Source organism: Phodopus roborovskii, unplaced genomic scaffold (assembly GCF_943737965.1).
Source record: "Phodopus roborovskii unplaced genomic scaffold, PHOROB, whole genome shotgun sequence".
Lineage (NCBI taxonomy): Eukaryota > Metazoa > Chordata > Mammalia > Rodentia > Cricetidae > Phodopus > Phodopus roborovskii.
The window spans coordinates 78,160,451-78,173,851 of record NW_026126418.1 but is presented as its reverse complement, the minus strand read 5'-3'; the positions used below and the strand labels follow the sequence as shown (position 1 = coordinate 78,173,851).

At 43.4% G+C, this 13,401-nt stretch overlaps 1 protein-coding gene across 10 annotated transcripts in view; it reads left to right on the top strand.

The window, feature by feature from the left end:
* The window catches only part of Dennd1a (DENN domain containing 1A), a 467,485-nt gene that overhangs the window by 300,042 nt on the left and 154,042 nt on the right, over nucleotides 1–13,401 (top strand). For all 10 annotated transcript variants that reach the window (XM_051185345.1, XM_051185350.1, XM_051185346.1 and 7 more), the window contains one exon: nucleotides 11,757–11,858. In XM_051185345.1, the coding sequence (XP_051041302.1) occupies nucleotides 11,757–11,858 (102 nt within the window). The remainder of the gene's footprint in view (nucleotides 1–11,756; nucleotides 11,859–13,401) is intronic.

The window sequence follows — 13,401 nt, the reverse complement described above, 5'->3', positions numbered from 1 at the left end:
CTACATCTCACCTACATCTTGCTAAACACTTTCTCCATTAAAATATCTGTACAAAAAAAAAAAAAGTGAGGAAGAGGAGGGAGGGAGGGAAGTTGGGAGGGGAAAAAAGGAGGAAGAGGAGGAAATGGAATTAGTAAACCATTTTCCCCTATTGTTTGCTTCTTAGTTGAGCTCAAGATTAAAGTTGAATAGAAAGATTTAGGCTGTGAACGGATACTCCCTTTGGCAGTCCCTATGGTGACTAACCACAGGCCTTGGCAGGAAAAGCTAGGAGCACCTTCCTGTGTTTGCATAGACACTGGGCATTGGCTTAAGACCTTAAGTGTTGTCAGTGGTGTCATTAAGCCTTGTTGGAAGCCACCAATATCCCACAGTGTACCTGTTAAAATGCTTTGCTCCATAAACAAGTATCTGGAAAAAAGTAAGAGGTCCAGGCTGGGGCTCGTGGGTACTTCTCCAGACATACCAAACCCCAGTGTCCAGCAGCCAGTGCTGAGAAGGGCCCTCTTCAGTGTGTGCTGACCATTTGGGTTAAATTATGAAGCCTGATAAATACATATTTGAATTACCCATCCCTAGCTTTAGAAGGGGGAGGGAGTGAAGGAGGAATGCTATGATTTTTGGAAGTCATCCCAATTTTTTAAAAATAAGAGAATTTGGACATTTTGGCATATGGGGTTTTTTAAATGAAATCTCATGGAACTGAAAACAGTCAATTTTAGGTTTCCAAAAATTGTTTTGATTTTCGTTGGTATAAATTTGCTGCACATGGTTTTGGGGGAAGTTCTAAGAGACACATTTAGGACTTAAGGGTTGATTTTTTTTTTTTTTTTTTTTCCCCTTTCCTTTTTTTTTTTTTTTTTTTTTTTTTTTTTTTTGGTTTCATAATTGAGTTTAAAAAGGTGAGTTATTATGGGGATTTTTGGGGGGTTGCCCCCCTCCTGCCCAACTCAAAAATATGAACTGGAGGAGGGCAGACTTCCACTTTTTGAAGATGGGTTCTAGAAATGACAATCATTACCCATTGCTGGATAGTGGCTATGGAACATCGTCTCAGGACAACTGGACCCTGCCTACCTACTCCTTCCCCACCTCAAGGCCAGATGCTAGTCCATTAGCAGCAACTGCTAGCAATCAGCACACGAGTCACCTGTGCAGGGTCAAGCTTACTGCACATCAAGCTCAACAGTGAACAGTGTTAGAAGAGACGGAAGATGCCCAGGAGGGGGCTTCAGGCCACCTGCTGTGAGAGGATCAAAGGGTTGAAAGGGCAGAGGGCTTAGCTCCTTTAACCATATCTGTCTGTGCAATAGTTGTTTCAGATTGTAAATCTTGGCGATTTCATTAAGTTCTCCTGGTTGCTACTGGTGCATTGAAATAATAAAATTTTATATCTACTGCCTTTCCTGCCTCTGGCAGCCAGGCAGCCATGTCCTGTACAAGGTGGATGTCTTATGAAAACCCTCAATGATCAGAGCAGCACTAATGAATCCTCATATTGGCAAGTTAGGGTTCCCACAATCTCATCTTTTGGAAATGGTTGTTTTATAGGAAGAACAATCCACACAAAACCTATGTAACATCCTTTTGGATTTATAGAGTACCTCTCCTCAAAAAAGCAGATCCCCAAACCTCCCTTCCCACATGCTTCCTCAAGCATACAGGAGGTGAGGCAGTCTTGGTGGGCCCAGCTACACAGCCTTGTCATGGTACTGGATCCTCTCTGTATAGCCCTTAACATCTAGCAAATTCCTTCCTCCCACCCAGCAGAGTTTTGTTATATTTTTTGAATCATGATTTCCAGCTACTTTTCCTATATCTTCGCAGTGTTATGGACCTGTTAAGGCTCAGAGGCTCCTGCACAGGACAAGTCGCCATACTGACCATCCCATAACTACTCATATATTTAAGACCACCTCTAGTTTGTTTGCAAAGTTAAGAGATTTTCACAATGAAGGTGCCAGTTCTGAAATTTCAAGTGCTCCTTTTCATGGGAGATCAGCTCCCTCTGATTATGTCCGTAATTCTCACTAAGCCATGTTTATGGAAGCAATAAACAATGTTTCAGTGCTTGTTAAATCGGGTCTCCAACCTCTCCACTCTTTAAAAATTGACATTTCAAATAAAAGGCAGGTGGAGATGGGAGTCAGGGTTTGCTGTGCTTAGTGATGAATGAATGATTGCCAGTGGCAGTTGTGTAGGAGGAATGAAATCTTGTTTTATGATAGAGAGGCCCCCCAAACCATTTTGTGATAAAGGAGTCCATATCCTCTTGCACTCCTGGTGAAGCTCCTAAATCCAAGCCTCATTATTTCAAATTGAATAGATACTGTTTTGAAGCAACACATACATTACAAACTCACTGTTTAATTTTGCTAAGAAATCTGTGTTCTGATATTGATAACCCTGTTTTCCAAGTGACTGAGCTTAGGCACAGAGAAGTTATATATTTTGTCCAAAGTCACACAGTAAAAGACAAGGATCTGAGCCAAGTTACTAGCTGTGTGAAATGTTTTAATATGCAAAAGGAAAGGTGTTATACTGGTCTTACTTTAGGTTCCAGTTAACTACTTAGCAACCTCTCTGTGATAGTCACAGAGAAATATGTGACCTGGTATTCACTCAGCATTTAGGGTCCAGTTAACTACTTAGCAACCTCTCTGTGATAGTCACAGAGAAATATGTGACCTGGTATGCACTCAGCATTTAGGGTCCAGTTAACTACTTAGCAACCTCTCTGTGATAGTCACAGAGAAATATGTGACCTGGTATGCACTCAGCACCAGCTGTGCCCTTTAATATTAAAGATCCCCAGGCTCTGTATGGGACAGACCCAAGCTCAGTCACTCTTCTTTTAGAAATGAGACCTGGTTGCCTACTCCACAAGGATGCTGGGAGATTTTAAATTAGAGGACATTATAAAACTCTAAGGCACTTTCTAGGTGACAGGGCTATATGGGAAAGGGTGGCCTAAAATTTTAAGGGGCTAGTAATCACACACATGAAGCCATGAGAAGCATCCCTGAGCCTGTTGTGCCTTGTACTTGTCTCTGGATTATTCTACTCCTTGTCATGGAAGCTGGAGTCAGGAAGAGTTCCCAGAAAAACAGGGGGTATGGAAGCCAGAAGGGGTCAGGCTATCTCACCAAGTACTCTCTTCCCCAACCCTAGCAACAGAAATGAGAATCAAGTCTCCAACAGTTGTGGAATCAGAGGTATGAAGGGCTCACCCTCTACTCCAGCTGGATAGAAGCTGTATTTGGGGTGGACTTGTAGATTGTGGCTTCTGAAGAAATGGCAGAGTGCAGCTTAGAGAAGATACCTACCAACATTGAGCTGACTCTGCCTGCTGGCTGACTCTAAAGGGAACCAGCACTTGTCAGTGACTCCCACAGTCTTACTAATACTTCTAGAATTAAGGACCACAATTCCCAGCCCATAGAGAGGAGAACCAGTGCTGTGTGCCTTGTCTAGATCTACCTGGTGAAAAGCCAGGACACCAACCTTGGAGCTTTCTGACCACCCAGGCAGACAGGCTCCAGTACATGTAGATGTTCCACTGGGGCAATATCTCTTCCATGTCAGGGTTTCCCTGACAGACCCTAGAATTCAGAGATCCTGGTATAATTGTCATTGTGTCCCTATAGCCCAACAGCTCTTTGAATGGCTAACCAATGTGAGTGGCCACTCAGAAGAGGCACCACTGGAGAGCAGGTCCTCCCCTGGCCTGGCATGAGAATCTCTAGCCATGTTAATGAGCATCAGTTCTTACTACCTTGTGGGTTGAATTTGGCCTGACCTGGGAGTGTTTGCCCCACTTCCTTCCCCTGCCAAGCTTCTGTTTCTATTTAGAGCATGCTGGGAAATTCCAGTGGGCTCTTAAGGCTCTCTGAGCTGCAAACTTAGATTTTAATTTTGTGGAGCAGGAAGGAGCCCATCAGTGACTACTGACTCCAATGCAAAGCCACCACGTTCATCAACTGCCTGGCAGTTTGGTGACCTCTGGGGCAGAAGAAGGGAAGAGAAGTGTCACTTTTCATCTTCCCAAGATTTGAGGAAGAATAGAACTTGGGATTGCATTTGCCTCTTCTCTTCCCATCTATACTTGCCTCATTTCTTTGCTTTCCTCTTAGGAGTCCACCAGCTCTCCAAGCTGTTGTTTGTTATGCACTCATATGTAAGCGCATGCATTTGGCTACATTTTATATGTACATGTACGGGCATGCATTTGGCTACATTTTATATGTGCTGGGTAGTACAAAGAACACTGCAGCACGTGCCTGTTCTTTCTCTAACACACACCAGTTCTAGCAACATGGGCAGATTACTTCATCTCTTTAATCTTAGTTTCCTCATCCATCAAATGGGTATAATATTCCAAGGGAAACTATTGAGGTTTATTTTATTTGCCAGAAAAAAAAAAAAAAACTGTGTCAAAGTAGGTAGTGGGGATTACAGAGGTAGTGAAGTTCAACTGTGTTCAAAGCTGACACCATGATTCTCAGCCATGTGTCTTTACTCTATGACCCTCAGTGTCCCTCTTTGTCTTATGAGGGGTGTCTGAGATTAAGCTGATATACACAAAGGTTGGGCCACACAAAGACACAGCTAGTGGCTGTCACTGTGTTGCTGTAAGCATCAAACTAAGATGATGGATGCAGAGTGTATAACAGCTTCTGGCACTTGCCAGCCCCTGCAGATTTTATCCTAGACACACAGTTAACAGAAGTGACTACATGAAATCCAGAAGTCGTCACTTAGTATAAAATTTTGATAATAAACTTTTTTTTCTTATCAAATATTGATGTCACTTAGGTTTAATTTTAACTATATCCTCTACCTTCAAAACTGAAAAGAAAAGGGAGAGAAGGAGGAAGGAGGGAGGGAGGGAGGGAGGGAGGGAGGGAGGGAGGGAGGGAGGGAGGGAGAAACAAAGAAAGAAGAAAATGAAGTGCAGCCTACAGTTGAGAAGTCTTACTAGAAAGGCCAGCTTAACTGAGTCAGGAGCCAGGTCATTTACCCCTTCCCAGGGAGGTGAACTGGAGTTGAGTCTAGGCTTAATTTAAACTGAAGCATGGTGCCCATGATTATGAGGATAGTGTGCAATTCCTGCAGCCTCAGTTATGAGCTATGTGTTGGGCTCCTTGGTACTGCCACAGAGGGCCTAGGCAGAGTAGATGGTACAAAATGGCTTTTGGTCATAGGCACAAAATACATACTGGTTTGTTCTTTTTTAAATTCTCTTACAGTTATATTAGCAAGTTGCTATGAACCTATATTAGATGAAAAACATGAAAAACTAGTTTTAAAGGGCTTGTCCTGGGTCCTTAAGATCCAGTCCAGCCTCTCTTATTCCTGCTGCTCCTAGTCCATCCTGCTATTGTCTCATGTCAGACTCTGTTGGAAACATGAAAGTGTCTCAGGGGGACCCAGTCAACTTCTGCTTTATACCTCTTTACAGGGAGGCAGGACAGCCTAAAGAAGCAGTTGTATCCTATTGATATCCATCTTTGCCAACATGTTTTCTGATGGTAATTTGTACAATCTATGAAATCATCTTTATTAATAAGATTATTGTTTCATTTTATAGCAAGAAAAATTTAGTACCTAGTGCTAATTATGTGCCAGGTACTATCCTTAGTATCTTAATACATATTTACTCATTTAATTCCCAAAACAAGCTGGTAGTACCATGTTACCACTTTGTGATAATATATAAGATTTAAAGGGAAAGTAACCTGTCCCTAAGTACACGATGAGCTGAGTTCTGTGATAGGGGACATACTGTGTTCCCACTACCCAGATGGAGAAATGGCATTACAACCCCAGAAGCCCTTTCTGTGCTGGCTCTACCCAGTCTTCCCCAGCCGGTTGGTAACCACTGTCCTGGAGGAGGTTATCACTTCTGTCACTGAGTAGCTAGTTTCCACAGATGCAGGGCTAAATGACTTGCCCACAGCATGGAGGCTGAGTTGGAACTCAGACACAGGCAGTATGGCCTCAGAGCATGAGCCAGCATCAGGAAAACAGCAGGCTGATGGGAGCCTTAGTTTTAATAGCAGAAAATCATGACACTAGAGTCTTAACTATTCTCTCCCTTCCTCAGAAAATAAGTTTAACTGTGTCTCCTCAGAACTCTTACCCTTCACAGGCGAAACTTTCTAAAGTAGCTCATGTGCTAGCCCTTAGTCTAGTCAGACACTGTACTGAACTCCTTACAAACATGCTGCACTAGCTATACAGCATAGCCAGGCAGCTTCATCCCCACTTACAGATAAGAAAACTGAAGCTCAGGAGAACTCACAGCCCCAAGGCAAGATTTGAATGAAGTGGTCTGATTGTAGGACCTGCCGCCTGCCTTCCTGAGTTAATGTCTGCTGTCCGTGTCCACTGTGAATTCATCCTGTGCTAATTAATCATGGTAATTTTACATGGTTGTTATCACAGCCATCATCATTGTTATTCCCATCGCACTTCCTAGAGCAGACTCCAGTTTGCTTACAGTGGGCTTGCATGGTCCATGTGGGTTTGCATTGACATCTGCTGCAAGGCTGGACTCCCAGTAGAATGAAGCCAGGCACAGCTGGTTTGCTCTTTCCCAGCTAAGGAATATGGGTCTGTTTCGGACTCTTTACAGGATATGCAAACTAGAGGTAGAGGTGGTCCTGGTAGAAGGATAACAGAACAGAACCCCCCCCCCAGCATCTCCATCCTGGTGTAGAAAAACTGCTTTCCATTATAGCCTGTCAAAAGAGACAGGTGAGTGGAGCTGGGCCCTGCTCCCCAACTTGCAGTCAGTTGGCTTCCCAGTTCCTGGCATTTTCATTCCTCCATTCTGTGTGGAGCCATCATTTCCTCTTTATTTTATGCCCTTGCTGTGAATCCTGCCTTTTCAATAACTGCCTAGTCCCCTTCCAGAACATTAGGTATTTAGGCATACCCTAAGAGGGCACAAGACACAAGCATTTTTAAAAGCTCTCATGTTGACATGAAGGGCATGAAGAGTTGAAGGTCTTCAGGGTGGTCCTGGGAAGAGCCCCCTCATCCTGAGGGTGTCCTTTACAGTTATGACCCACCGTCTTGGGTCTACTGTGAGTTTATTCTGTGTTCTGGACATCCTTATGGTGGGCTTATTAACTACAACAACAACCCAGCTATTGAAAGTGTTATGGTTCAATGAATGCTGACAGTTTTGAAGCCACTACATAATGATTTGGCACATTCTATCATCCCCAAAAGAGCATTACTTTTTACTTAACAATTACTTTGTACTTCCTGTGAGCCAGGCACTATTTAAATACTTTAAAAATGTTAGTGTAATACTCATAGCAAACTGATAGTATAGTGTCTGTTATCTGAACCCAAAAGAAGGAAACAGGCATGGGAAGATTGACTTGCCCAGATTAGTATGGCTGGAGTGATTAGGTAGACATCAGACTAGATGTTGAAGCTGTGCTGCTCACCTCTGAGTTCTGTTCATTCTCTCTTCCCATCCCCCACCTTCATTCACTTTAATTGTCAGCTGTGGGCCAAATATTGGGGGAGGAACTAAAGTAGGAAACCCAGAGACAGGGCAAAGGATTAGTAAGTAAGTTAGTACTACATAATGTAATCTAGATCAATGTGTTGTTCTGGTTTTGGGAAGTCCAGATCCTAGAAACCACAGTATGTAGCAGGCTCTCAGAGAGCCTGATCCCAGAGCGAGCGGCCAAGTTCTGGAAATAATGCAGAAACCACACATTAGCATCTCTAAATACCACAGTGAGTGTCTTAGGGTTTCTTTTGCTGCAACTAAACACCATGACCAAAAAGCAAGCTGGGGAGGGACAAGGTTTATTTGGCTTACACTTGCACATCACAGTTCACTATCACAGGAATTTAGGACAGGAACTCAAACTGGGCAGGAACCTGGAGGTAGCAGCTGATGGAGGGGACATGGAGGTTTGTTGCTTACTGGCCTGTTTGCCAAGGCTTATCCAGTCTACTTTCTTACAGGACCCAGGACCACCTGTCCAGGGGTGTCCCACTCACAATGGGCTGGCCCTCCTCCACAATCACTAAATAAGAAAATGCCCTACAGGCTTGCCTGCAGCTCAAGCCTATGGAGTCATTTTCTTAATTGAAAGTCACTCCTCCCCAATGGCTCTAGCTTGTCTAGTTGACATAAAACAAACCAGCATAGTGAGGATAGGGCTGTTATTGTCCCCTTCTTTTTTCTCAATGAGGAACCCAGAGGATTTGTGATGTCTAGTGCAGTGCTTAAGACTACCCACATAGTATGGATGAGCTAGAGGTAATTCTTAGGAAAGTAGTACCCTCTCAGCTGCTTTTGAGCATCTCATGTGCTGTACGTTGTTCCTTTCCTGTCCCAAAGACAGGTCAAACTAAGACTGACAAAGCACACAGGAAAGTCATTTTAATATTTCCATGAGCAGTATTGATGGGGTGCTGCCGTGTTTTGTGTCTGTGTAAGAAATGCCATTTGGAAAGCTGGTGTATATGTCAGTGTTGTTTTGTGCCCCCCCTTCCTGTTCTGGGGAGAAGTCTATGGAGTCTGGTGGGGGAGGGTTTTGCAGCTGGCAGGAGCTTTGGCATATGCTGTAACTAAAAAGAGAGGGAATGTGTTGGTGGGACAAGCTACCGGAGAGCTGTCTCGGTGTGGTGCAGTACTCATAAGTGTTCTAATTGGGTAGGATTTTTGGAGGACTATTTTGACATCTGCTCATGTCTTTGCTGATTTTTCTTCACTTAGAGTAGGAAACACAAGCTGTGGATAAAATGGCTTTAAAATAATTGGAAGAAAAGATATCTCTCCAAGTTGAATTCACCAGGGACACTTCTTAAGGACTAGAAACTAAAATCCACTTCTAGGAATCTGTCCTGAAGCACAGAGCTTCCAGCCTTCAGACTTCATGGGCATGTCATATATATTAATGTTTTAAATGCTTGAACTCATGTTTCAGCCAACTTGCCTTGGTTGAGTTTGTCTTCATGTAACAGAACAGTCTGGAACAATTAGTAACTGTCACTTAGCTTTTAATGAAGTGGAACATTGCTTATGCTGTAATCAATGAGGAAAAAAATCAAAAGAGGCAAGAGTACTGTGAAGGATTTAGAGCAGTGGTAGGGAGGAGGGAACACAAAAGGAAATAATTTAGAATGATGACCCCAAACAGAAAGCTTCTTCTGTGAGCTTTGGGTCTTTCCGTTTCTGCATAGTAGGCATATGTAATATTTATATTACAAAAAGCAAGTGTGTTCTTGCACAAGTGAAAGTGGGCCCTGACAGAGTCAGCTGTGACTGCCTCTGCATGGCTGCTCATTGTGAATGCTGAACACATGGATCTGCGAGTCTCTTTAGATACGTATTGGAGTCAAATTCTTTTCTATAGCCAGGTTTGCTACCCTGCCTACCTGTATTGCACTGGGAAATTTGCTTAATCTTTGAGCCTCCAACTTTGCCTTGAAGATACTAGGTTCTCCCAAGTATGATGATGAAGAGAAATAAGCTAACACTCAGGAGCCATCTTCTCTACCAGAACTCCTACCTCACAACCCCAAGCCTTTGGGGAGAGCGCACCCTCCAGCCAAGCTGCCTGTGATTCTTTCCTTGGGAACTCTGAGCTTCAGGAAGCCCCTTGAGCCCATGCCAGCCCCTTTAGAAGAGGCTTTACCACTGGCAGGGCAGCATTGTCCCATGAGAGGAAACTGCAGAACCAGCTCCTGCCTGGAACCCAGTGATGGGTATAATTCGGTTACTAAGGGGACCCTGGCCTGCTAAGCCAGGGGTTTTCATCTTCTTCAGCCTGCTGCCATTGTTGAAAAAGTAAACACTCCACACAGCTTAACAGGCAAGTCCTCCAACCAGGAGTGGAAGGAAATCAAAAGGCTGTCCCAGCCAGCCTCAGAGAGCCTACAAGCTGCTGGGGCAGCTCTGGGAACACAGAAACAACACCCAATTCTGATCCATAGTCAACACTCACTCATAGGTCCTTTCAACCTCATAACTGCTCTCCAGTAGCTGTTGCCCCTTGCCCCTTTGTTTTGGAGTTATTGGATCAGATGGGGCAAGGCAAGAGACGCTGGGGTGCAGTAGTGCTCAGCTTAATACCTGTAGCCTAGCATCACTCACCACTGCTTTTCTGACAGCACATATTAAAAAGTAATGAGGTTTGAGGACAACCTGGTCTACAGAATGAGTTCCAGGACAGCCAGGACTACCCAGAGAAACCCTGCTTTAAAAAAAAAAAAATTAAAATTTTCTAAAAGTAATAATTACAGCCACCATGTTTTAAGGCCTACTGAGTGCCTAGCCCTGGGCATATATGACCTCTGATCTTCATAACAACCTGTGAGCCATGACTCCTTTGACAAACTTCTATCTCCAAAAAATATTTACATTTATAACAGTAGAAAAATTATGAAGGAGCAATGAAAATAATTTTATGATTGGGGTCACCACAACATGATCTATATTAAAGGGCCACAACATATTAGGAAGGTTGAGAACCACTAGACTAAAGGAACTGGTAGGAAGTGAGGTGTATATCTATTCCATTTTCACAGATGAAGCCATTCAGTTAGATGTGCCACCTAGGACAAGCTTCATCACTTCAGGGAGCCTCCATTTTCTGTCTCTGAAATGGATGGTAAACATCACATCTTCTAGCTACTTCTGGGAGACAGATTATTGTGAGTTCTGAAATGTGTGTGGCCCTAGTGGAAGAGATGATTGTAGTACCTGCTGGGGTGCAGCAAAGCTACTAAGTCCTGAAGTCCGTAGCATGCTCCTCTGCAAATAGGGTGTGTGCATGTTGAGACACAGTTCTGCACAATGCTCAGCAGCTATGTTATTACCAATACCATCTCAGTTGCACCCAGCCTGCAAATAACGATGGAGTTTAATGGAATGGGGAACGGTTTCAGAAGAGAAGGAAATGCATTAGTCAAGTGTCTTGTTGGACCTCTCTGGTACTCCACCAAAGGAAAGTACTTAGTAGGTGCTTACAAGATGACCCATAGGTTTGGGGACTGTCCCTTGGCCCCTGGAAATGTCAGTAGCAGAAGTTAGAGTCTCTGGCCATTATATGGAAAGATTCTGGGAATCTGTTTCCTGGTGTGTTTTTATTAACTGTAAGAGGCTCTGATCAGTATAGGCCATCCTCCTGCTTAAAAGAGCCTTGAAATGTTTATTTAGGTACCATGATTTTCCCTAGAAACTAGGGCCAGAATGTAAGACAATGTCTTCAACACCATAAATATGTAGATATATAGCTACAGATAAAGGAAATGACAACAGTGTCATTTTCCAAACTATTTGACCCATGGCATGTTATCTATCCTCTGTGAAATGGCTTTCTCTCTTGAAATTTAGAGGGTGGTCATGCAAGTTGGAGAATTTTTGTGTCAGTTAAATGAACAGAGGTAAGCCATGTATCTCTGGGGCTGTAGCAAAGTAAACCTTTATCCAATGGCTATTCTTCTTCCCTAAAGAAGGCCAAAAGGAGCTGGGCGGTGGTAGCCTTTAATCCCAACACTTGGGAGGTAGAGGCAGGCAAATCTCTGTGAGTTCAAGACTAGCCTGGTCTACAAGAACTGTTTCCAGGACAGGCTCCAAAGTTACACAAAAAAGCCCTGTCTCAAAAAAAAAAAAAAAAAAAAAAAAAAAGAAGAGGAGGAGGAGGAGGGGAGACTGAGGGGAAGTAGCTTGTGTCCTGGTGACAATCCCATTGACTCTGAATTTTCTTTACTTGCAGAAGGTCAGAAACATGGCCCTAGATGATGTCGTGATCTTGAACGTGGACACCAACACCCTGGAAACCCCTTTTGATGACCTCCAGAGCCTCCCAAGTGATGTGGTGGGTAATGTTTATGAGTTCTGACTTCTGAGTGCTTGTGCTGTGAGGTGGGGAGACAGTGTAGTACAGGGCCTAGTGTAACACAGGGAAACAGTGGTGTAACACTTTTTAATGATACTACCGAAAAAAATGTCCTTACAACATAGGTTTCCTAAAAATGGCAAATTGCAAGATGCCTTTTTAATGAAATGAAGTGGCTGCTAAGGAAGGAAAGCAACTTGAGTAAATTATTATAATCTCTCTGGCCTCAGTTTCCTTCCTTGAAAAAAAGAATTGCCAGGAAGGTGCTTAGGGCTATTATGGCAGGCTTGGAAATAGTCATCTGATGCCTGACAACATGTTTACATGTTGCCAATGTTCTGCAAATGATACACACATTAAAATAAAAGTTGCAGATAAGTAGGGGAGCCATTTATATCCTCCAGGTCCTGGTATTCTCAGCACAGACAAGTGGGGCTCTTCTGTATGCTGGCCACAGTGGCAGTTTCCACTTTTGGGCCCTCACCTCATTCAGGATTGCAGAGTTGGGGATGGGGTGGCCACAAAAGTACTTGTGTATGCAGGGGAAGTCATAGACTAGATTCTATAATGTTACCTGGGCTTCAGAGTCTCACAAGTAGAAAGCCTGTCCTGCTCAATGTTCCTGCATTTGGCACATGCTATGCTCATGTGTACCAATGTATCCACAGTTGACTTAACCATATCTTTTGCCAAAGCTCTTGAAAGTTTCTACCTCTTAAGCATTTCCCCAGTCTTCATCTTCCTAGACATAACCTACTCCAGGCTATCAATCCCAGTCCTGAAGATAGGGGCTGAGGATGTAACTTGGTTGGTAGAGTGCTTGCTGACTATAAGCAGAGCCCTGGGTTCAATCCTCAGCACCACATAACCTAGAAATGGAGGATAGAGAGAATCAGAAGTTCAAAACATCCTCAACTACATAATGAGTTTGAAGCTAGCCCAGACGGTATAAGACCATACAGCTAAAGGAAGGAGCGGGGTGGGGGTGGGGGATAATTATTTATTTATTTATTTATTTATTTATTTATTTATTTTAGTTAAAAGGGAGAAATCTGATAAACACAGTTTAAGAAAAAAAAAAACAGTTGAAAGTTATAGGTGAGACTATCATACAGGGGGACCTTCTGAGCAAGAAAGCTGCAGAGGCCTGTTACATTCCAGTGGTACAATGCCTGGTGAGATCTGCAAGAAGAGAGCTTGAGTGGGCTGGGCACTCTTTAGGCTCTGAGTGGCAAGAACAGGTCATTGTAGCATTCTCTGGGGCAGTCACTTAGACTTAGGCCTGTCTAACTCAGCTCTGCAAAATAAGTTTTGTTCTGTTTTGTTTTTCTCTTCCCAACCAAGTGAGAAGGGCAAGTTTCAGAGGAGCAGGTGGCAGGTGACAGTCCCAGGGAAAGTAGAGGAGGATTCATCACCCACAATTTTAAAAGTAATGTGAGCCTATGCTTATAAACTTCATTTAGAAGTTTTAAACAAGTCTGTTTCTAAAGCCCTCAAAGGATCAAACTGATTTCCCAGATTC